The sequence below is a fragment of the Lithobates pipiens genome, unplaced genomic scaffold (assembly GCF_037356315.1).
Source record: "Lithobates pipiens isolate NorthernLeopardFrog02 unplaced genomic scaffold, aLitPip1_a1.2 Scaffold_27, whole genome shotgun sequence".
Taxonomy (NCBI): Eukaryota; Metazoa; Chordata; class Amphibia; order Anura; family Ranidae; genus Lithobates; species Lithobates pipiens.
The window spans coordinates 16,785,759-16,808,185 of record NW_027507788.1 but is presented as its reverse complement, the minus strand read 5'-3'; the positions used below and the strand labels follow the sequence as shown (position 1 = coordinate 16,808,185).

Below are 22,427 nucleotides of genomic sequence, written 5' to 3'. Positions count from 1 at the left end.
CTCTGTTTGTATTGGTGGTGTGTTCACATTTATATGTATTTACTTTAATAAACGTACTTACTTTCACCTATTTAGGTCTGGTTCACTCTGTCGCAGTCACACAGTTATGGTCACATCTGGTTTATGACACCCCTCCTACCCCCCCCCTTTCTAAGGTTACCCCCTACCCTGGCCAGCTACACTCCCCCAAATTCAAACCCTATGAATGCTGTTTTACCCTGCTTCCCTGTCATGCCAGCCCTACGCCTAAGCCTGTGTCTTGCTGCGGGCTTCTCTCAAACAGTGGCCCGGCAAAAGGCACCAGGATAGGGTTGTTTATGGCAACAAAAATTTGATCACACTAGAATTATCATTAAAAACCACACATTTTTATTATATTACAGAAGGTTTTGGCACGATCTAGGGCCAAATTTTAGCAAAGTGCCGCTTCACAAACATTGGCTTATAACAAATCACAGTGGTGAAGTAATCACCACACACACATACACAGACACAAGACACTACATATAATGCACCGTACCCACGACTGGACTTTTCGACAGCAAAGGTCTGACGGAACGAATCTGCCAGACAATTCAAAAGTTTGCTCCATCGGATCTTTGCTGTCCAAAAATCTGACAGACTTTAGAAATAGAACATGTTTCAAATTTTTACGCGGGAACTCTGCCGGACCCAGTTCCTATGCAGAAATCCGTTCATGTGTATGCTAGACCGACGGACGAAAACCGACGCTAGGGCAGCTATTGGCTACTGGCTATGAACTTCCTTATTCTAGTCCGGTCGTACGTCATCATGTTCGAATCCGTCGGACTTTGGTGTGATTGTGTGTGGCCAAGTCCGTTCATTCGGAAAGTCCGTTGGAACTTCGCCAAAATTCAGTCGGGAAGACCGCCAGACCTAGTCTGATGGAAAGTCTGATCGTGTGCATGCGGCATAACAATTAAAAAGAAGTAACGTCTGTATGCCATGTAACACGCAGTCAGGCTGTCAGAGGAAAAAAAACATCATAAAATCATTCCCTATAGGAGGGGAAAGGAGCCTTAATGGCTATGATATGAAATGACAGCCTAGCTGTGTGTGGCTCCAGGGAAAGGAAGGGTTTGGGTAGGGAAGGGAATGCTAGTAAATGTTGGTTTTCATGGAGTTTGTCCTGCTCTCAGGTTTGTGGTATCGGGGACATTAATCCCGGTTATTCCATCTGAAGAGTAGTCATGGTGACTTATTCTAGAGCTGAAGAAAAAAAGTCAAGAGGAAATCCTTGGTGTGCATACACATTAGCTCATGAAAGTCCTGACATAAATGTCAAAAGTACTCTTAAGGTGTAAATGGATGACTCCTTGGTAAGAAAGACACACACAGGAAGATTGTGATATCCAATCCAGGCCTATTCAGAGAAGGCATGCTATGTTGTAAATCCTGACATTTGGGAGACTTATACCCCCTTTGCGTCTGGGTAGATATAGTTTCATAAGTGCAATGTGTGGTTGTTTGTTTTGCCAGATACATTTAGAGATGGCTTTATTTAATAATTTAATATCTTTATGTTCCAGAAGTAGCGGTATCATTTGAAGTGGGTATAGTAGGCGTGCAGAACTGACCATTTTTACAAGGTGGCATCTTCACAGGAGCGAGAGAGGCAGATCCATCCAGTTACCTAATTCCTGGAATAGCTCAGCAATCAGAGGGGGGTAGTTGAGGTGATTGATAAAAGATGGTAGCTTCCCTATTTTTATGCCCAGGTAGGTTATGTGCGATTTGGCAACTGTGAAGGGTGAGTGGGAGGTCCAGGGAGGGTTTATGAGGGTGCCTTTGGGGAGAATTTCACTTTTACTGTAGTTGATGCAAAGGCCCAAGCAGAGTTTGAATTCGTCAAAAATAATTTTAATAGTGGACATGTCGGATGAGGGGTTCACCGAAAAGATGATAACATCATCGGCAAAATAGGTTGTGTTTAATTCGTGATTGCCAATGTTGATTATATGTAGTGGGGCCTTTTGGGTTAGGAATCTGGAAAGCGATTCTAAGGCAAGATTGAATAACAGTGGGGAGAGGGGCAACCTTGTCTTGTGACCTTGTGGAGGTGGAATTCGTCAGAGAGAAAGCAGCTGCCACCAGTCTGGCTGCGGGAGACGTGTACATAGCAGTCATAAAGTGGTTAAAGGGGCCTGTGAAGCCCATTTTTGACATGGTCATCGGAAAAGCCATTCAAAGCTGATGTTGTCAAAGGCTTTCTTCATGTCCAGAGTGATACCCCCCCAGTCAACCCCCAGATTACATTTTGCATGTTCTAGGACCATCATTACTTGTCGTATGTTTAAAGTGGCTGTTCTCCCCTTTACAAAGATGGATTGGGCGGGGTGTATCAGAAAGGGAATAATGTTGGTGAGTCTGGTAGCTGTGATTTTTGAGAGAATAGATTTAAAAGTGATATAGGCCTATAGGAGCCTGGTTCGAGGGGGTCTTTTCCTTTCTTGGAGAGTAATTTGATGATGGCTTGGTTTCCCGTGGGTAGGTATGGGTCGCCTTAACAAATGCCTTTGTATACTTTGAGAAGGATGGGCTCTATTGTTTTTTGTAGGGTTTTATAAAATTCCCCTGTAAACCCATTGGGGCCTGGTGCTTTTGATGGCGCTAGGTTGCGGATGGTTAGATACATTTCCGATAGACAAATGGGTGCAATTAGTGCCCCCAGTTGGTAAGAGCATTGGTAGGGCTACTTTATCAAGAAAATATTGTTCAACCTTTTTGTCTATGGGGTCGGGCGCATACAATGATGTATAATATTGTAGCATAACTTTGTTAATCTCCTGGTGTGAGCTTTTAATGGAGCCTGACGTATCATTTACAGAGGTAATATGAGTGGGGTGAAGGGGCCTTTGCAAAGTCTTGTCAGCAATTTACCAACATTGTTGCCAAACTTGTGTAGTGTAGTGTCCATATGGGCTCTTTTTGTCATGTTATAAAGTGTCTGCCCAGGTGTCAAAGGCTCTTTTTGTAGCCTGCCATTCAGATCTGTTTTTGGGCGAGTCCAGAGTATATAATGAGACAGAGTCTGGAGGTAGCCATCTTGTAGTTTGATAGGGTGTGTTTTTTGTAAGAAGTGTCATAGGAGATGATTCGCCCTCCAAGGAAGGCTTTGCTAGCTTCCCAAAAAAGGTTCAGGTTGTCAGCATTCGACGAGTTAGCTGTGGAAAATTCTTTCCACGCTTCCTCCATGTATTGTTGGAATTCAGAGTTGTTATGTAGGATGGAGAAGAAGCACCATATTCTGGGGATAAGATGTAGGTCGGAGTTGTCCAAGATCATTTATACTAGGGCGTGATCAGATATGGCTATATCGTGGATGACCGCTCCGGATATCATTGGGACAAGGTTATAGTACCTGACCTCCAGATTGTGTGTAACTGCGGCTCGGCATCGGCGATATTGACCCTCCGTGACATGTGTTGCGGAAGCCAGTGCCATTTTTTTGCGGAGGCGTTTGGGTGTAGATCTGCCATCTGTCGGGTGCATGATGGTTTTGAAATTGCCCCCAACTACATATGGGATATATGGGATGTGTAGTAGTTTAGTGGAAAGCTCACTAAAGAATTGTTTGCCGGGATTGTTGGGCACATAGATATTAGATATCACAAGATCTCTGTTTCCTACATGGATATGTGCTGTGAGGAAATGGCCTTGATCATCGGGGTCTATGAAGATGACTTCACAGGGGAGGTTTTTGTGGATCAGGATGAGGACCCCTGCTTTGCGTCCAACTGTGTCGGATCCCAAGACTGTGCCTACCCAGAGTTTCCTTATGCAATGAAAATCCGGGGATGACAAATGGGTCTCCTGAAGAAGGTCAATGTCAGTTTTGAGCCTCTGAATATGGCACAGGATTTTACGTTTCTTGCTGGGGGACCTAAGCCCTTTCATATTCCAAGACGTGACTTTCATGGGGGAGGAATGTATTGAGGAGTTTGGGCTGGTATTAAAGTTATAGAGGGTTCTGGCTTGTAGGGAGGGGCTGGTGCATTAATGCATAGCGATGTAACTGTTAGGTGGAAGAGTGTTGGTGCCTGAGTGTCTGGTGTTGGATAAGTGGTGTGAGAAAAAGATGGAGATGAGAGGGTATTTGGAGGGATATAAATAGGGAACAAACAATATACAAAACTTTGAGTGGACTTTTCTTTTTTCCTCATGGAGTCACTGTATAGGCCAGCTCCCAGTACTGACCCAAGTGTTGTATCGGAGGGTTGCCCAAAAGGAGCTGCAGCATCTTTCGCTGCAATACTCGGGTTGTATATGAGGGAGGGAGGTGGCTGTATGCAGTAGAACCATAGGAGTCACTTAAAGTATAGAAAATACTTATCCTCTTGCTTACTGGGCACTTTTTTTAGCTTTCAGCACTGTCGCACTTTGAATGACAATTGGGCGGTCATGCTGCACTGTATTTAAATGAAATTTTTAGCATTTTTTTCACACAAATGGAGCTTTCTCTTGTTGGTATTTAATCACCACTGGGGTTTTTATTTTTTGCTAAACAAACAAAAAAAGACAAAAAATTTGGAAGAAAAAAAAAAACATGTTTAATAGTTTGTTATAAAATTTTGCAAATGGGTAATTTTTCTCCTTCATTGATATTCGCTGATGAGGCTTCACTGATGGGCACTGATGGGTTGCACTGATGGGCACAGATAAGTTGACACTGACAGGCACAGCACAGATAAGATGACACTGATAGGCACAGATAAGACGACACTGATGGACACTGATAAGAAAGCATGGGGTGGCACTGATAGATGTCACTGTTGGGCACTAATAGGTGGCACTGATGGGCACTTGTAGATGGCACTGGTAGGTGATATTGATATGCAGCACTGGTGATGCCACACTGTGGGCACTGATAGGTGGCGCTGGTGGGCACTGGTAGGTCAGGCCAGTGGGCACAGAAGCCTCTCCAGGATTGGGACTGATGTCCCTCTCGCAGCCGCTGGGGATCGCCTTTTTTTTGATAGCGTGAGAAGAAAAAAATAGATGATTACTGGCTCTGTTTAGGTCACATGATCAGCTGTCATTGGCTGACAGCTGATCATGTGGTAAGGAGTTGGACCGACCCCTTACTCAGATCTGTGATCAGGCGAGTCTCATAGACTCACTGATCAAAGAGCGTGCTGCACGTGCCCTGTGGAGGGGGGGCGCCTGGCACGGGGTGCGCAGGCTGCTCAAGTACGGGAGGATGTCTAGGGACGCCCTCCCGAAAAATGAAGTCCATGCTGTAGCCATCTTTCGGCTATAGCGCAGACGGCAAGTGGTTAATAAAGTCGGGTATAAACTTATATAGAACATGATATCAAACACAACATCAGGGCCTGCCAGGTTAATGGAGACTGTATCAGAGAGTATCAATGTAGGTGAAACCCAGACTTGGGTGACCAAAAGAGAATGCTCATAAGTGCCCGTGAGGTGATTGGACGGGTATATACAGTTACCAAGTCAACATTGAATAGAACGGGTCTGAAGCCTTTTGGAGAGTCCTTCCTAGGGTTTCTTTGATCCAGTGGGCGGTTGTTCGGGGAAGCCCTGGATGGGGAGTTGATATGTGGGTAAGCGTGTAGCTTGCACAGGAAAGATTCTGCTTCATAGGGCTCCTGGAAAGAGAGCTGATTCCCATTGGGGGCCTTGAGGTGGAGAATTGTGGGAAAACCCAGAGTAAGTTTCACTTGTAGCTGGTGGAGTTTCGAACAGGTGGATTGGAAGGCTTTCCTTTTTTTGGAGAATTCAATTGGAGTAGTCCGCAAAGATTAAAACCTTCATTCTGTCTAGTTGAATAGAGGACTGTCTGAATTTTGTAGGCTTTCTCCGGGTAGTTCAGATATTTTGCGATGATCGGGCGAGGAGTTTTGCGCTCATCGGTGAAGGCCCCCATGCGGTGGGCCCGTTCAACTGTGCATGGGCCAGGAAGGCCTAAAGCTTCTGGGATGCGTCTGGTACAGAAATCCTTGAGAGCTTGGAGGGACTCTGGCATTCCTACAAAAGGTAGATTGTTCCTTCTGGACCTGTTTTCCAAATCGTCCAATTTTTGTAGCACATATTGGTTTTGTCTTGTGCCTGTTCTGTCGCTTGTGCTTGATATAGTTCCTCTTCAACGTTGGAGAGGCGGCTTTCAACCTCGTTCAGTCTGGTGGTGTGTTCCCCCAGTTGTTTTTTGATCTGTGTCATCCCCGCATTTACTGCTTTTTCAATTGAAGCAGCAATCATGGGGGACACTGCTTGAGCTATGAGCTCAGTATTGTTTTTCCCATGTTGTGAGGGGGGATAGAGGTGGTGTGAGAAGGGAGATGCTGAGCAGCTGCTCACTTCAATTTCTGGAGTGTCCTCCACGGTTTCCGACAAGATCGAGACCGGGGCCTTCAGGGCGCCATCAGGGCCATTAGCGAATCGGTCCACGAGAGTGCTGGGAGTTACCTGAGGTGGCTTCGGGCTGTTGTGGAGTGTTGGGCTGGTTTTATGGGCTGGTTTGAGGGTCAAGCTGCGGGAGCTGAGTAGCGATGCAGCTACTTCATGCGGTGCCGAAAACACATTCGATTCAATTATTTTATTTGAATAAAATGTACTGGAGATTTTAGTTGACGAAAATATGACTAAAACTAAAACATTTGCAGATGACTAAAATTGGACTAAATCTAAAATGGCATTTTAGTCAAAAGGTTATAACTAAAACTAAATCAAAATGTGATGCCAAAATTAACACTGCAGCATAGTGAGAGGAGCCTCAGCCTAGCCTACTGTAGGCCAAGCTCTGTCCAGGCCAAGCCCCCCAGGCTTGGCCAGGATAAGCCAAGGATTGAGCTGGGACAGCCTCTTCCTAGTCAGGAACCTTAGTGTGAGTCATCGCACTGAGATATAGTGGCACCCCTAATAAATTTTCTATATCTGTCCAAAGTTACCTATTTCAAAACTGCCAAGATGTTAGGATTTTTACTAAGCAAATTAAATGTTTGTGATTTGTACTTATGCCAAGTACACAGTGCATAGTACACTGCCTTAAAACAGTTACAAAACAATAATAAGATAGTAATAAAACCATCTGATAACGAACAACATGTTCTACATATGAGTAATCAGAATTATGAAACTATGTGGGAGATTTACTGTAACTAGAGTGTACAAAATCTGGTGTAGCTCTGCATAAAAACCAATCAGCATCCAGGTTGTATCGTCAAAACTTAATTGAACAAGTTGAAGTTAGAAGCTGATTGGCTACCATGCACAGCTGCAACAGATTCTTAATACCCAGGTTTTAATTAATCTCCCCCTATGTGCCAAATAATCCTAAACCCACGTACACACGGTCGGAGATTTTGCCAACCAAATCCGTCGGATTTTGCCCGTCAGATTTAGTCCGACGGATTGTGTCCGAAACTGTTGCATACACATGGTCGTGCCAAGTTGGCGAAAAAATCTGATCTTTCAGAACGTGATGGCGTAATTTAGTTACGATGGGACTACATTCAGGCTAGTAGCCAATAGCTTTGATGTAGGAATTTGATCTGAGCATGTGTGGCACTTTGTCCGATCAAAATTCTCTACACATGATCGAATTAAGTCCGTCCGGCCCAGTTGGTCGGGAAATATTTCCAACATGTTGGAAAATTGGGTCGGACGGAGATTCGGACGGAATCAGTCTGATGCATACCACACACAGTCGGATTATCTGACGACACAGTCCGATAAGACTCATTCCGACAGATTCTCCAACCGTGTGTACAAGGGCTTAGAAAGAAGGAATGGTACAACTCCCACAATTTGAAAAACTGGAGACATTCCAGTGGGAAATTATTTATCATGCATATATTTGGACCATTGTCAGTAAAGAAACGTATACATTTCTGAATATTAAAGAACCACAAATTCCCACCTTCAATGCTCTTCCCAAAATTCTCAAGGATTTACAGAATCCTCTATTCCGGCCTATTGTATCAGGTATAGGGTGCCTAATGCTTATTTAAGGCCATATATCAGAAGCCTTCCATCATATGTAAAATACACAATAGACCTACTTAAGATACTAAATGACATCCAAGTCCCACTGAGAACCATGGCTGGTAGCCACTCATATTGAGTATTTACAAAGTAGTATCCTTGAAGAAGGGACTAGAGAGTAGAGGTGGTAGAATCCTTCCTTAGAGAGTGAGACTGCTTGATCATTTTGTACTACAACTCTTGGAAAATATTTTGACCCAAAATATCTTTTTGTTTAATGAAATCCTTTACCTCAAGTTACAGGGAGTGACGATGGGAACACTTTGTGCCCCATCAAACGCTAACCTGCACCTGGGGGATATGAAAAGATGTTTTTTACCTAATTAATTTGCCTGGAAAACATACTAGCCTGGTATTGTCCAAATGATTGTTCTGCATTAATGCTATGGACGGACGCTATACAGGAGTCGGATCTCTTCTTGGCTATGCTTCATAAAAATGAGTTCAATCTAAAGTTCAAAATGAGTTGCAGTCAAAGGAAAATTATTTTTTTTTGATGCTGAAATTGCCCGGCAGGATGGCTCCTTAGCATCAAAACTTTATAGAAAACCCAACACAGACAGCAACATTTTATATGCAACCAGTCCTCATCTATTGTCTTTAGTCAATAGTATCCCATACAGTCAGTACTTATGGATAAGGAGAAACTGCACAAGTAATTCAGATTTCAAGTAAAAAGCTGATGTCCTATGGCTTCGCTCACAAGAAAGAGGTTATAGTAGCAAAACACTGAAGGGGTCTTACCAGAGGGTCTTAATATATAATGTCCATTCTACTAAAGATTCGAAAACTGTCAATGTTTTTGTAAAATATTTGTAAGACACCAACAATTTAGAAATCTACTTACCAACTATTGGCCTCTACTATTGGCACTGCCCGAGGGCCCCATGCCACTAGGGGGCCCCATCAGGGTTGCCAGCCTCAGTAAAACCAGGGACAGTATGTAAATCCCGAGATTATAGCTGTCCCACCTCTCCAGTACCTTCTCAGCCAATAGAAACATGTCTGTGTGTACTGTGTGTGTGATTGTATACTGTGTTTGTGTTTGTGTATACTATGTGGCCCCATAATCTCTGATTGCCTGGGGGCCCCATAATCTCTGATTGCCTGGGGGCCCCATAATCTCTGATTGCCTGGGGGCCCCATAATCTCCTATTGCCTGGGGGCCCCATAATCTCTGATTGCCTGAGGGCCCCATAATCTCCTATTGTCCGGGGGCCCCATGAGTTGTCAGTCCGCCCCTGGCACCTTCATATGCCACAGTTATAAACATTGCCCATTGATAATGGAAGGGGATAATATTTCTCTAACAAATAGAAAACTTTGGATGCCTTAGTGGGGCGTGATTATTCTACATAGGGAAAACCAAGATATTTTCTTTAAGGTCCAATTCACATCACATGCAAACCAGAGCGTTTTTGTTCTGTATCAAAAACGCATGGAAAGTAGGTTATATGGTTTCCAATGGCACAACTCACACCAGTGCATACTGCATTTTTCCTGCACTGGACTCTACTCTAACACAGTAAAATGCATCAAAAATACACAGAAGCTAAAACTAGGAAAATTCTATTGCCACTGGCAATTTTGGCTATCTGATCATAGAGCCTTGCCTTGCCCATGACTAAACACCCAAGTGCTATTTTTCACAGTAGGACTTTCCCCTCAGAAGAGATCCTATATGTCTGTACTTTTCCTGGAATGAACTGCGCTTTTTGCGTTTGGGTGGGTCTAGTTACTGATAAGTTTACTACATTATGTTTTCCTAAAATATTGACTAATAGCCTTCTCAATATCTATCCCCTCCCCTCATCTCTACAACCCCCCCCCCCCCTTTTTCCCCATCCCTCCCCCTTTAATGTTACACACCATTACATTAATGTTGATGTAAATTATTTATGTTTTCCGAAGTTTTTGTACATCACTTTATTTTCTTTATCAATAAAAATTTTGAAACTGAAAAAGACAAAAAACAAGAAAACAAAAACACACTGAAAGGCACTGGAACACATAAAAATGCATCAAAAATGCACTGGACCTTAGTATCGTGAGAAAAAAAAAAGAGGAAAAAATAAGAAAAAAAAGCACATGGAATGCATCCGGAAATGCATCAAAAACATACCAAAAACGCACAGGAACTTTTTAAAGAATGCCTTAAAAACGCAGATGCAAAAACGCATCTGGAATTGATCTGAAGTGCATTTTTGTGGTGTGAGCCAGTCCTTAATGATTGACCATACATATTTAATAGCTAATAGACAACTAACTACACCCGTTAGTCATCATGTTATGTTAGTCATAATTACGATGATATTCTAGAGTGGACACTTTCTCAATATCCTAAAGTGCTAATGCAATATATATTAACAGGTGATAATGCAATAATATCCAAATATGCAAAAAAATGCAGTAATAAAAATCATCAATATCAATAAAGTGCTTGGTGCGAAAGATCTTCAGTGCAAAAAAAAAAAATATTTCATAAGTAGTTTCACCAATCACAGTGCAAAACAAAATAATATATATTCTCAATTGATAATGCTATTCAAATAAATTCATAAATATATTCGGTATAATAAAGTGCAAAAAAAGTGCAATGATAACTTATATATAACAGAGTCCATAAAGTACTTGGTGCAAAAAATCTTCAGTGCAAAAATAGTTCATAAATTGTGTCACCGATCACAGTGCAAAACAATAGTGCTTCCACCATCCGTGTATATACCCTGTTTCCCAGAAAATAAGACCTAGCCTGATTGTCGGTGATGGCTGCAATATAAGCCCTACCCCCCAAATAAGCCCTACCCTGTTTCCCCCTAAAATAAGCCCTACCCTAAAAATAAGACAAGGACTTTAACTAGGGCTTATTTGGGCGGTAGGGCTTATATGCAGCCACCACCGACAATCACGCTAGGTCTTATTTTCGGGGGAAATAGGGTAGTGTGCCCTAGCCTCTCACCTCAAGGAAAGACCCCGACAGGTCTAGTTATAAGCTTTTTCCTTGTGATCCTCTGCTGGATCAGACCGGCGATATTCTCAGACACAGGCAGGCAATTCCACTAAATATATCAATCTCCTCCACCTCCTCCACTTCCCTCCAATATAGGCTCAGATCTAATGAAAATGACTCTCCATGTGTAGCATTCCAATACAAATATTTAGTAAAAAGGTAGTAACTCGAATATAAAAACACAATCGTCAGCTTCACATATATCAGGGACTTCTGGTCTCGGCCACGACAAAATTTCACAATTTCTGCCAGGGTATGCAAATTATGAGCACAACTGTATAAAAACAATTGCATCATGTTTTTTTTATACAGTTGTGCTCAAAAGTTTGCATACCCTGGCAGAAATTGTGAAATGTTTTCATTGATATTGAAAATATTGTCTCGGCTGAGACCAGAAGTCCCTGATATACAGTATGTGAAGCTGACGATTGTGTTTTTATATGTGAGTTACTACTATAGTGCATGTTTTATCTATCTATCTATCTATCTATCTATATATATATATATATATATATACATGTTATCATTGGTAAACGTCCCCCAGCAGTGCTCAGCTACTCATTTTTTTTACCAAAAGATTGCAAATTGGCCAGAAAATGATCCCCAAATTTTGCTTCAATAGATTTTAACCACTTTCAGACCGGACCATTTTGCTGGCTTAAGACCAGACCACTTTTTGCGATTCGGCACTGCGTAGCTTTAACTGACAATTGTGCGGTCGTGCTACGTGGCTCCCAAACAAAATTGACATCCTTTTTTTCCCACAAATAGAGCTTTCTTTTGGTGGTATTTGATCACCCCTGCGTTTTTTATTTTTTGCGCTATAAACAAAAATAGAGCGACAATTTTGAAAAAAAACGCATTATTTTTTACTTTTTGTTATAATAAATATCCCCCAAAAATGTATAAAAAAATGTTTTCCCTCAGTTTAGGCCGATACGTATTCTTCTACATATTTTTGGTAAAAAAATCGCAATAAGCGATTATTGATTGGTTTGCGCAAAATTTATAGCGTTTACAAAATAGGGGATCGTTTTATGGCATTTTTATTAATAATTTTTTTTTTACTAGTAATGGCGGCGATCAGCGATTTTTATTGTGACTGCGACATTTTGGCGGACACAGACATTTTTGACATATTTTTGGGATCGTTGTCATTTATACAGCAATCAGTGCTATACAAATGCAGTGATTCCTGTGTAAATGACACTGGCAGTGAAGGGGTTAACCAGTGGGTGGCAGTGTAGGGGTTAAGTGTTCCTAGGGGTGTGTTACTAACTGTTGGGGGCTGGGCTTTGTTTTAGTGAACACTGATCTCTGCTCCAATCACAGAGATCAGCGTCACTTGTTGCTAGGCAGAACGGGGAGATGCTGTTTACAACGGCATCTCCTCGTTCAGCCGCCCCGTGAGACAATCATGGGTATGCCCGTGGTGATCGAGTCCGCGGGACCCGTGACTGGACTCACGGGGGGTCCCGACCGGCCCGTCAGCATTTAAAACTGGACGTACCTGTACGCCAATATGTCTGCCCGTGCCATTCTGCCGACGTACATCGGTGTGCGCCGGTCGGGAAGTGGTTAAATGGCTTTGGGTGCTATGTTCATGTGTGGGTATTTTTTTTAGGTGTGCAGAGAACATCCAATGACTCAAACTTATCACTACTCTACAACTTATTGATCGCAGATAAATTCATTTTTAGCAGAGTTTCACCATGATCTGCAAATTCTTTCAAGGGTTCCTCGGTAGTAAAAATGTTTAAAAAAAAAAGGATGATCTGAAAGTCATGAAAGATCGACCTTGAAGGCTGAAAAACCTTGCTTATTAAAACTTTTTTTTTTTCGCAACTCAGAAATATGAGGTGATATGAGGTGGCTGACTTTCACAAGCTGTTCTCTATTACAGGCCTTAATTGAGGACTATAAAAGAAACGTTGCCTGTTATCTTTGTGACGTAATATTTTTTATAACTTTCCTGGGTCACACCTTTCCACCCAATGAGCTTAAAAAGGCATTCTCGAGCAAACACACTAGATCAGATTCTCCTTTGCATCAGCCTAGAGATACAGCGGATTCTCCTGATGGCATCGCTTTATCAGATTCTTGGTGTCTTCTTGGCTTTGGTAACATCTAGTAAGTGTATTACTCTTTAAGGAATGATCTAAGTACGACCTTGAAAGACTGTACTTACCTAAAGTAAATAACAGCAAATACTCTAATTTAAAGTGATCTGATGAATAGAGACGTATAGAGAGATTTTAACAAAACTGATTTATTACATTTTGACACAATGGAAAAATCTCAACTGCGTTCATTTAGCTACTTACTGTAGGTGAAATATATGTAGAAAATTACATAGTCATTTTCCCCTTTTTTTAGAGGTTTTTATATATTTATTAGTGTGCTTTGTGTAGTGAACTTTTTCATTATTGTTATTTGTGTGCAGGCGCTTACCAATTTCACATTCTGCTTCCAATAAAATAAACCCCTTCCCTCATTCAAACCCCCTATTTCCCCTCCCTCTTCTAACACCCCCCCCCCCCCCCCACTTCTCTTTCCTCTTCCAAACCACATTTCCCATCTCTCTTCCAAACCTCCCTTCGGCTCCCTCTTTCAGCTGCCTCACTTCCCTTCCCAAACCCTCATTTGCTTCCCATCTGCCAACTTCCCAATTCCCTTCCCTCTTCCAAAACCCCACTGTTCTTCTTTGTTACCAAAACCCCAATTGCCTTTCCATCCACCAATGCCCCACTCTCCCTCCCTCTTCCAACCCCCCCCCCCCCCCCCACACACACACACACACACACACATCCCCTCTATCTGCCAATTCTCACTTGCCTTACCTCTTCCAAAACCCAACTTCCCTTCCATCTGTCAGTCCCCTGCTGTTCTTTTTTTTCCAAACCCCCGATGGCCTTTCCATCCACCAATGGCCCACTTTTCCTCCCTCTTCTACCCCCCCCCCCCCCCACATCGCCTCTATCTGCAAATTCCCACTTGCCTTCCCTCTTCCAAAACCCAGCTTCCCTTCCATCTGTCAATCCCTCACTGTTCTTCTTTGTTCTAAACCCCCAATTGCCTTTCCATCCTCCGATGTCCTACTTTTTGGCCCTCTTCCAAACCCCCCACTTCCCTTCCCTCTTCTAACACCCCCCACACACACACACACACATCCCCTCTATCTGCCAATCCTCACTTGCCTTTCCTCTTCCAAACCTCTCACTCCTCTTCCAAAACCCCACTGTTCCCCACCATCTACCAAACCCCTCCCCCCTCAATTCCCTTCTCTACTTATTCGCTCCCTCCCAGTAACTTTCCTCCCCACTCCCATCCTGCTGTACTTTCTTTTCACTGTCTGATTATTATATGAAAAGAAATATAAAATAGGGAGGGTGAGGAATGTAAGTTTTTTTTAAAGGGACATCTATAGTCTTTACGAATTTAAAGCTCACCACACCTTTAAAAACGACCCAAAACCTTAACTTCACCTTCCCTATTGACTCCAATGCATTTCACTGAAATGCCTAGATTTTGATAAAGTCTCCCTGATTTTCACAGAAATTTTGGGGAAATAAACATTCTCAGTTTTGGTCATCCCATTTGATTAGGCAAGGTAATTAGGAGCAGTGCCTAAGAAGAACGTTCACATACTATACCTCCATTATTTTCTACCAAAAACCTTCAAAGCTCCCATATAATAGACCCATATAATAGATCTGCAACATTTTCCTCTAAGATTACATATTTGGTACAATGCAATAACCATTCCTTTATATAGTATAGGCAATACACATACGTTGTGAGGGATTCAGAAGCCATGATGGACCTCCAACCTGCATATTAATACCTTCTGACTTGGTATCCCCCGGGACTCTTCGAAAGAAGAAATAGACATGTGCAAACACCTCTTCATCTACCATTTTATTAATTTATGTTTGCACTTTTTATATATTATGCTAACTTTTTTTAACCCCATACGTTCTAATCCTTGTTTGTTTGCTGGCTATAAAATATCACAAATGCTTGACTTATTTGAGCAGTCATCTGTTAGCCTCCACTCTAAAGAAAATGTTGTATTTTATTAAAAAAACTAAAGACAATATTTTGCATTCAGCTTTTTAATTAAATTACAACATAAAAACATACATTGGCAAAACTAACATTATTTTTTTTTTTAAAGTATAACTAAAAGGCAAAACTTTTTTTTTTTTTTTTGGATGGAGTGCAGTGGGTTTAGAACCCCTTTCAGCTTTTTTTTTTAAATAATATTTTAATGATTTTCAACAAGAAAATAAAAAAACAAGTACCAAAGTCCAGGATACAGTCACAGTCTGGGAGGGTACGTATAATACTGTCAGTGTGAGATTAAAGGCATAAAGGCGATTCAGTTTGCGTTGTGCGCTATACAAATTATTCATTCATTCAATCATTCATTCACAAACAAAAAACATAAAACCAACAACAATGATACCCAAGTAAATGTATAGGTTAAAAATGTATTTGTTAGCACGGAGGCATGGATGGATGGGTGGAACACACCTGTCTCTGTATCGGAGATTAGAGTGCTCTCAGTGTTAATCATAAACTACAATAAAACAACAAAAAATAAATAATTGCTCATTTCTGGCTAGGTTGCAAAATATCTTGATACCAATACTTGCAGAAGCATCTCAACAAGAGGGAAGGGAACACCTGTCAGTTTGTATTGCTGTCTGTGCCCCCCGGTAAGGAGATTCATCCTCTCTATTTGTCCTGTTTACCATTATCATTGAAAGTGAAAGTAATGCCCCGTACACAGGAGCGGAATTTCCATCCGAAAAATCTTGGATGGTTTTTCCGACGGAATTTCGCTCAAGCTTGGCTTGTATACACACGGTCACATAAAAGTTCTCTGAACTTTCGAAACGTGAAGTACGCAGTGACGTCCAACACTACGACGAGCCGAGTAAATGAAGTTCAATGCTTCCGAGCATGCGTTGCGGAATTCCGCCAGCAAAAGTCCGATGGCGCATACACACGATCGCATTTTCCGACCAAAAACTTTCATCGGTCTTTTGCTGGCCGAATTTTCGATTGTGTGTACGGGGCATTAAAGAAAATCCCAAATTTTTTGTTGTCCCCAGAAAATTAACAGAGGGAAAATCTTCCAATGGCGGCACTAGTTATGGTGACCTTGGCGTCCCAAAGGAATTCCCTTAATTTGCAGGGATTTCCTCTCACTTCATGTTTTTGCTCTGGGACAGAAAGCAAAGAGAAATTTCTACAATATGGCCTCGTACACACGCTTAGATTTTCAGGCCACTGAATGTCCGTTTTTTTTGTGGCATGCTAGTTTCATGTCGAAAGTGAAGAGGTTACTCACAATACGAACATTTTGGTATGACAGAATACAACGTCAGAAGTGACGTCATGGGTTGAATAGTTTTGTACGTGTTCTTTCGTCTTGCTCTTACAATTTTTTTTTCGGATGAAAAGCGTACTAATGAAATGAAAATCAGACGTTAAGTTCACATCCAACAAAAATGTTATAGTCTGCGCATCCAGCTTTTGTCTGACGAAAAAGCAAAGTCGGCTGTCGAAAGCACCGGAAATGCTCATCGTACAAATTTTTCCATCCAATTTTCGTATTGTGTGTACGGCATTTGCTCTATCCAAATTGAAAAAAAAATGCCTAAAGTTCTACTTTAAGTGTAGACTTAAAGTAGAACTTTAGGCATTTTTTTTTTTAATTATTAATGTTTACGTTTTTTAGGAAAATTTTAATAAAGAGAGCCAAAAAAATAAAAATGGCATGTTAACAAAATAATGCGTTGTTTATTACAGCCATTTCTAGTACTGAATATTTTACACAGCTCTTTACATACATTCATATCAGTTTCTACCCTCAAGGAGCTTACAGTCTAAGGTCCTTATTTCACCTACATGCTTGGAACAATTTAAACAGAATCCAATTATCCTATCAGCATGTCTTTGGAGGGAGGAAAGAAATCCATGCAGGAACAGGGAGAACATACAGTGTCCTGGTCAAAATGCAAACTGAGGACCCCAGTACTGCAAGGCAGAAGTGCTAACCACTCCACCTGAATTCTCCTTTCACTTCTCATGTGTAATGTAATGTGGATGCAGGAAAATGTTTTTGCCAAAACTGTATCGGTACAAAAAATTTAATTTCTTGTAAATTTATGCATTTTTGTTGTTAATTATAAATTTGCTGGCTATAAAGAAAGTGGCTTAGTGGTTACCACTTCTGCCTTGCCATGATGGGATCCATTTTAATAGATTAATTGGCTTCTATCTAACATGAAAATATGTAAAGTTCTGTGCAAATTTTTCACCCAATTTAAATACCTCTTCTAAAGAAGGCAATGTTAAAAATGAACCTATATTCTTAAAGATTCACATGTTAAAGAGGAAGTAAACCCTGATGAGTTTACTTCCTCTTTTTTTCCCTGCAAAGGTAAAGCATAATGGACTACTATGCATCGCATAGTAGTCTATTATGTGTCACTTACCTGACACAGGAGCCAGCGAAGTCGCGCTGTCCCCTGTAGTCCGCCGCATCCATCTTGCTGGTGGCGTCTCGCAGCTCCGTCGCTGTCATTCGGCAAAGCCGCGATGACGTCACTCCCACGCATGCGCACGGGAGTCGACAAATGCGGCAGCTCCATTTTTGGAACTGCCGTGTTCAGTGCGCCTGTTCGCCGCTGTCTACGGCGCATGCGCCGTAGACAGCGGTGCCCGTTTTTGGGCAAATATCTCCTAAATCATATAGGTTTAGGAGATATTTCTTGGACCTACAGGTAAGCCTTAATCTAGGCTTACCTGTAGGTCAAAGTGGTTTGTAAGGGTTTACAACCACTTTAAATACCTTCAAACTTGGAACTAATAGTTAGATTACGTCAATGATCTAAATATCGACCATGCCCTCCTCTCCCTGTAATTGTTACTATCCAATTTTATGCTTTTTTTTTTTCTCCCCTTTCTTTTTCTTTCTTTTACCTTGTGTCTAGACACCTTGCCTTTGTATCTAGACCACATATGATACCCCTCCCCTTCAATTCACCTCAATCCTTCTACCCCCTACCCTCTACCCCATTTATTTATTTTTTCTCTTCTTTTTCATTTATTTAGATTTTACATTGTTACATTTTTAATATTCTCCTATCTCCTCCATTTTGTCTTAATATTTTATGTAAGAAATATTTACACGCTTGTCTAAACTAGTACATTCAAGTGTTTACTTTGCTTCAAATATTTTATTACATTTTGTAAAATTATTTTGTTAATCATTTGCTTACATACTTCTTTTTTTTTTTTTTTTATAAAAATGTTCCTGAGCTCTCACCCTTACTTGTCCTAGCATATTGTTTTCGACAGAATTGAGTAATCATTTATGGTTTGCACCCTGTTTTTGAAAAATTCAATATAGCTCTTTGTAACAATAAAGAAGACAACGTTGCCAGTGTATATGGAATTGTTCTCCACCTCTTATAAATGATTGTACCATTATGGACCCCGTACAAGTCTTAGGTTTTGAGACAGAGATTGTGTGTTTGTTTTTTGATTCTCAAAGATACACCATCTTGAATTTGACCCACACCATGTCTATCTGTTCAAAAATACAGGAGACTGAATATAAAACCTTAACAGGGTGGTATAGGACCCCAAATCTATTAGCTGTGATGTAGCTCTCTGTCTTGGATAGGTCTGGGGGGGGGGGGAGGGGGGGTTGTGGTCAGCAAGGCAAGGTTTGCATATTTATATATTGTGAGAATGCCCCAAGCTTAGATCATCTTGGACGGCAATTGGACAACTGCTTTCAGACATCAATACAGTACAAATACAGTATATCAGTATATTCTCTACAATTGTTCTTAGCCAAAAGACATTGGGTTCCATCATCCATCAAGTGTTTGCCAATTTTCTCTGTTTTTAAATTAGTTTTATTGAATTCATACACATATAAAAAAAATTCCACATTATTTCAAAGACAAATATACAAAACATTCAACAGAAAAAAAAAAATATAAAAAAATACAAAAACACAACACTGGATCTATCCCATGACATACTCCTTTCAGAAGATCAGATTTTCCATAGTTCTCAAGGAAAGTGAGAAATCCCAGAAAAGGAACAATTTTTAAAAGTTGAAAATATTCCACCATCTCCCCCCTCACAAAAAACAAACACAAAAAAAAATATATAAAAAATACAAAAACACAACACTGGATCTATCCCATAACATACTCCTTTCAGAAGATCCGATTTTCCATAGTTCTCAAGGAAAGTGAGAAATCTCAGAAAAGGAACAATTTTTAAAAGTTGAAAATATTCCACCATCTCCCCCCTCACAAAAAACAAACACAAAAAAAAATATATAAAAAATACAAAAACACAACACTGGATCTATCCCATAACATACTCCTTTCAGAAGATCAGATTTTCCATAGTTCTCAAGGAAAGTGAGAAATCTCAGAAAAGGAACAATTTTTAAAAGTTGAAAATATTCCACCATCTCCCCCCTCACAAAAAAACAAAAACAAAAAAAAAACACCCCCCCAACATATATAATTAGATGCTTATTAGATATGTTCATAGACAAAAGACGCTGGGTTTCATCATCCATCATGTGTTTGCCAATTTTCTCAGGACTGTTTTGAATTGTGTATTCATCCAGATACGTTAGAATAGCTTTCAATAATTTTTGATGTTAATTCATTTGTAAAGTAATATTTTTTTACATTAAACAGACATGTAACTTTTGGTAATTTATATTTTATAATGCAATTTAACTAAAAGGCCAAATGTAAAATACTGCATTTATTTTTTATAAAATCATATATAAAACATATTTTAAGAGCGTCTGAAGGAGAAATAGCCACATGCTCCCACGTCTAGTAGCAACAATAAGTTCTTTAGCCTGAAACATTTTTTTAATTGTAACACCATATTTGTTATTTATGTTATTATGTGTAAGACCTGTCCTACCTTTCTTTTTAGGATGCTTCTTTGAATAGTCTAATGTTTGTCAATCTTTTTTTAGGTGGCTGTTTTGTAGCTCCATTTTGTTGATTTTTTTTTTTTTTTTTTGCTTGACATATTCTTGATGTACGTGTGTATTTTTTTAATTCGTATTGTATGTGTTATATTTTGTTTGTTTTTTTCTACCATTGGATATTTTGTTTATTTTTTTCAATGATTTTATCTTTAAGTCTGGGTTCACACTTGTGAACGCAGCGGCTCACAGCAGGAGTCTGGTGCGTCTCCATTCACCATTTCAGGTCTGATTTCCGCCCGGGCTGAATTCGGACCTGAAACGGACCAAAAGACGCACATGATCCTTGTGACATTCACACTGGAGCCGCTGTGGAGTTGTATGAACCGGCTTCGTAGAGAGCCCGTCACAATCTCCTGCTATGCGAATTGGATGCAGAAGACCCAAATTCAAATCGCACTGGGGTGAAGTGAACCCAGCCTGAAGGAGAAGTACAAAGCTCGTTTGGCTGTATTTCTCCTGTGGATCACAGGAGTGCAGTTCTTTTTGCACTTCTGTGACTTATTTTCAGAACTGTCCGCTGATGTCACAGAGCTGGTCAAGGTTGGGGAAAGATGGTGACCATATGGTCGGGATCCGCCCAGGAGGCTGGACTGGCACCCAACTCAGCCTCTCAGTGATCTGCTCAGAGCCTGAGCCAACTCCTCCCACCTGGCTGTCCTGGAGCTGTTTGTTTTTGTCTTTTTACCTGTACAGATTTAATCAATAAAAGAAGCCTGTTTTTGTACGTTGGAGTGCCGCTACTTCTGTTTTCTGCCATTACTCCCAATATCACCTTATCTTTGGAAAAGAAATAACAACTGTACAAGGTTATTGACCGTCTGATGGATCTTTACTGTTTTATGACTGTCAGCCAGGAGCATGACCTGATGTAATGACCTTTGTTATGCAGCTTCAGCTGATTTTTATATTTTTTTTACAGATATGTATTCTTGCGTATGCCAATATCACTGAAAAAAAAAAGTGATAAGTATTTATTTACTTCATGCAAAAAATAAAATAAAAAATAAAACAACTACTTGCAAAAAAAACCCCCAAAAAACAAAAGCAAATTGGGGGTTAAAAAAAAAATGCTTTGTTGCACTGCTTACAACAAAGCCTTACTTTATAAGGTGCAAATTCCTTCCAAAGTCAAATTAGATGGTGGCTCGTAAAAAATGGGCTACTTGCCATAAAGTGTCCCAGTAAACAATAGGTTTCTGTGTATAAAAGCCAGTCAAACAGAATGAGATCCTGGCATATGTGCCTTGAATAAAGTTATCAACAGCTTTTAAGAGCAATAGCTTGTATGGGAACAGGACCATAAAGCCTTCCATTGTCCAATCATTATGATGTCATCTGGGCAGATACTAATTGTATAAGTTTCCTGGCTGAAGGTTTACTCTATATTCTCGAATCACCAGGGTAATGATGTTAAAACAGCATTAAATATGAATAAAAGATGGTCGGGCAGCACAGTGGAGTAGTGGTTAGCACTCTCACCTAGCAGTAAGAAGGGTCATTGGTTCAACCACGACACTACCTGCCTGGAGTTTGCATGTTCTCCCTGTGCCTGTGTGGGTTTCCTCCGGGTACTCTAGTTTCCTCCCACAATCCAAAGACATGCAGGTAGGTTAATATGCTTCTGTCCAAAATTGGCCCTAGTGTATGAATGGGGACCTTGGATTGTGGGCTCCTTGAGGGTAGGGACCAATGTGAGTGTGCAATGTACAGGGATAGGGTCCATTGTAGACACTCAGGATGGACTGGTGTCTTTATTCAACCTTACTAACTATGAAACTATGGTCCTGAAGGCCCCACATGATTAGGGATGGTTGTCCCATATGGCCTCTTTAACTCTTTTTGTGAAACGATTGCCCGAAATGAGCACCTCAATGTTCTCAAAATATGTCCCATTTCCATGGGGTGTAGGAAAGTTTCTCACCTGCAGAACTTGCTTTAAGCCACATTGTGTTTCCCGGCTTGAAAAATAGAGGAAGCGATACCTCCATTTCTTCCTCAGTGGTTAGTGGAAGCAATTTTCCATTGTCCGTGGTTAGTGAGAGGAGACATTTTTTTTTCCCCATCAGTGATAAATAGAAGGAATTAACCAACATTGATGTTCAGTGAGAATAAGAATCTCCCAAGCATTAGTGTTCAGTCAACAAGGTCAGTTATAGATGGATCGATTTTTTTTTTGCAACCACAGGTTGCAGGAAAAACAAAAACACTTGGTTCCCCATCAACACAGACAGTGTTGACAGGGAAATCCCTTCTGTCATGTGTTCTTATGGTAGTGGGGCAGAGGAAGCCATCCCCATTGGGAGAACACAATGCATATTGCTAGAGGCCTAACAG

At 40.8% G+C, this 22,427-nt stretch overlaps 1 protein-coding gene across 1 annotated transcript in view; it reads left to right on the top strand.

The window, feature by feature from the left end:
• The first annotated feature begins 11,955 nt into the window (after positions 1 to 11,955).
• Positions 11,956 to 22,427, top strand: part of LOC143933581 (uncharacterized) — a 34,696-nt gene continuing 24,224 nt past the window's right edge. The window contains exon 1 of the mRNA XM_077456528.1: positions 11,956 to 13,168. Coding sequence (XP_077312654.1) covers positions 13,033 to 13,168 — 136 coding nt within the window. The 5' untranslated portion in view covers positions 11,956 to 13,032. The remainder of the gene's footprint in view (positions 13,169 to 22,427) is intronic.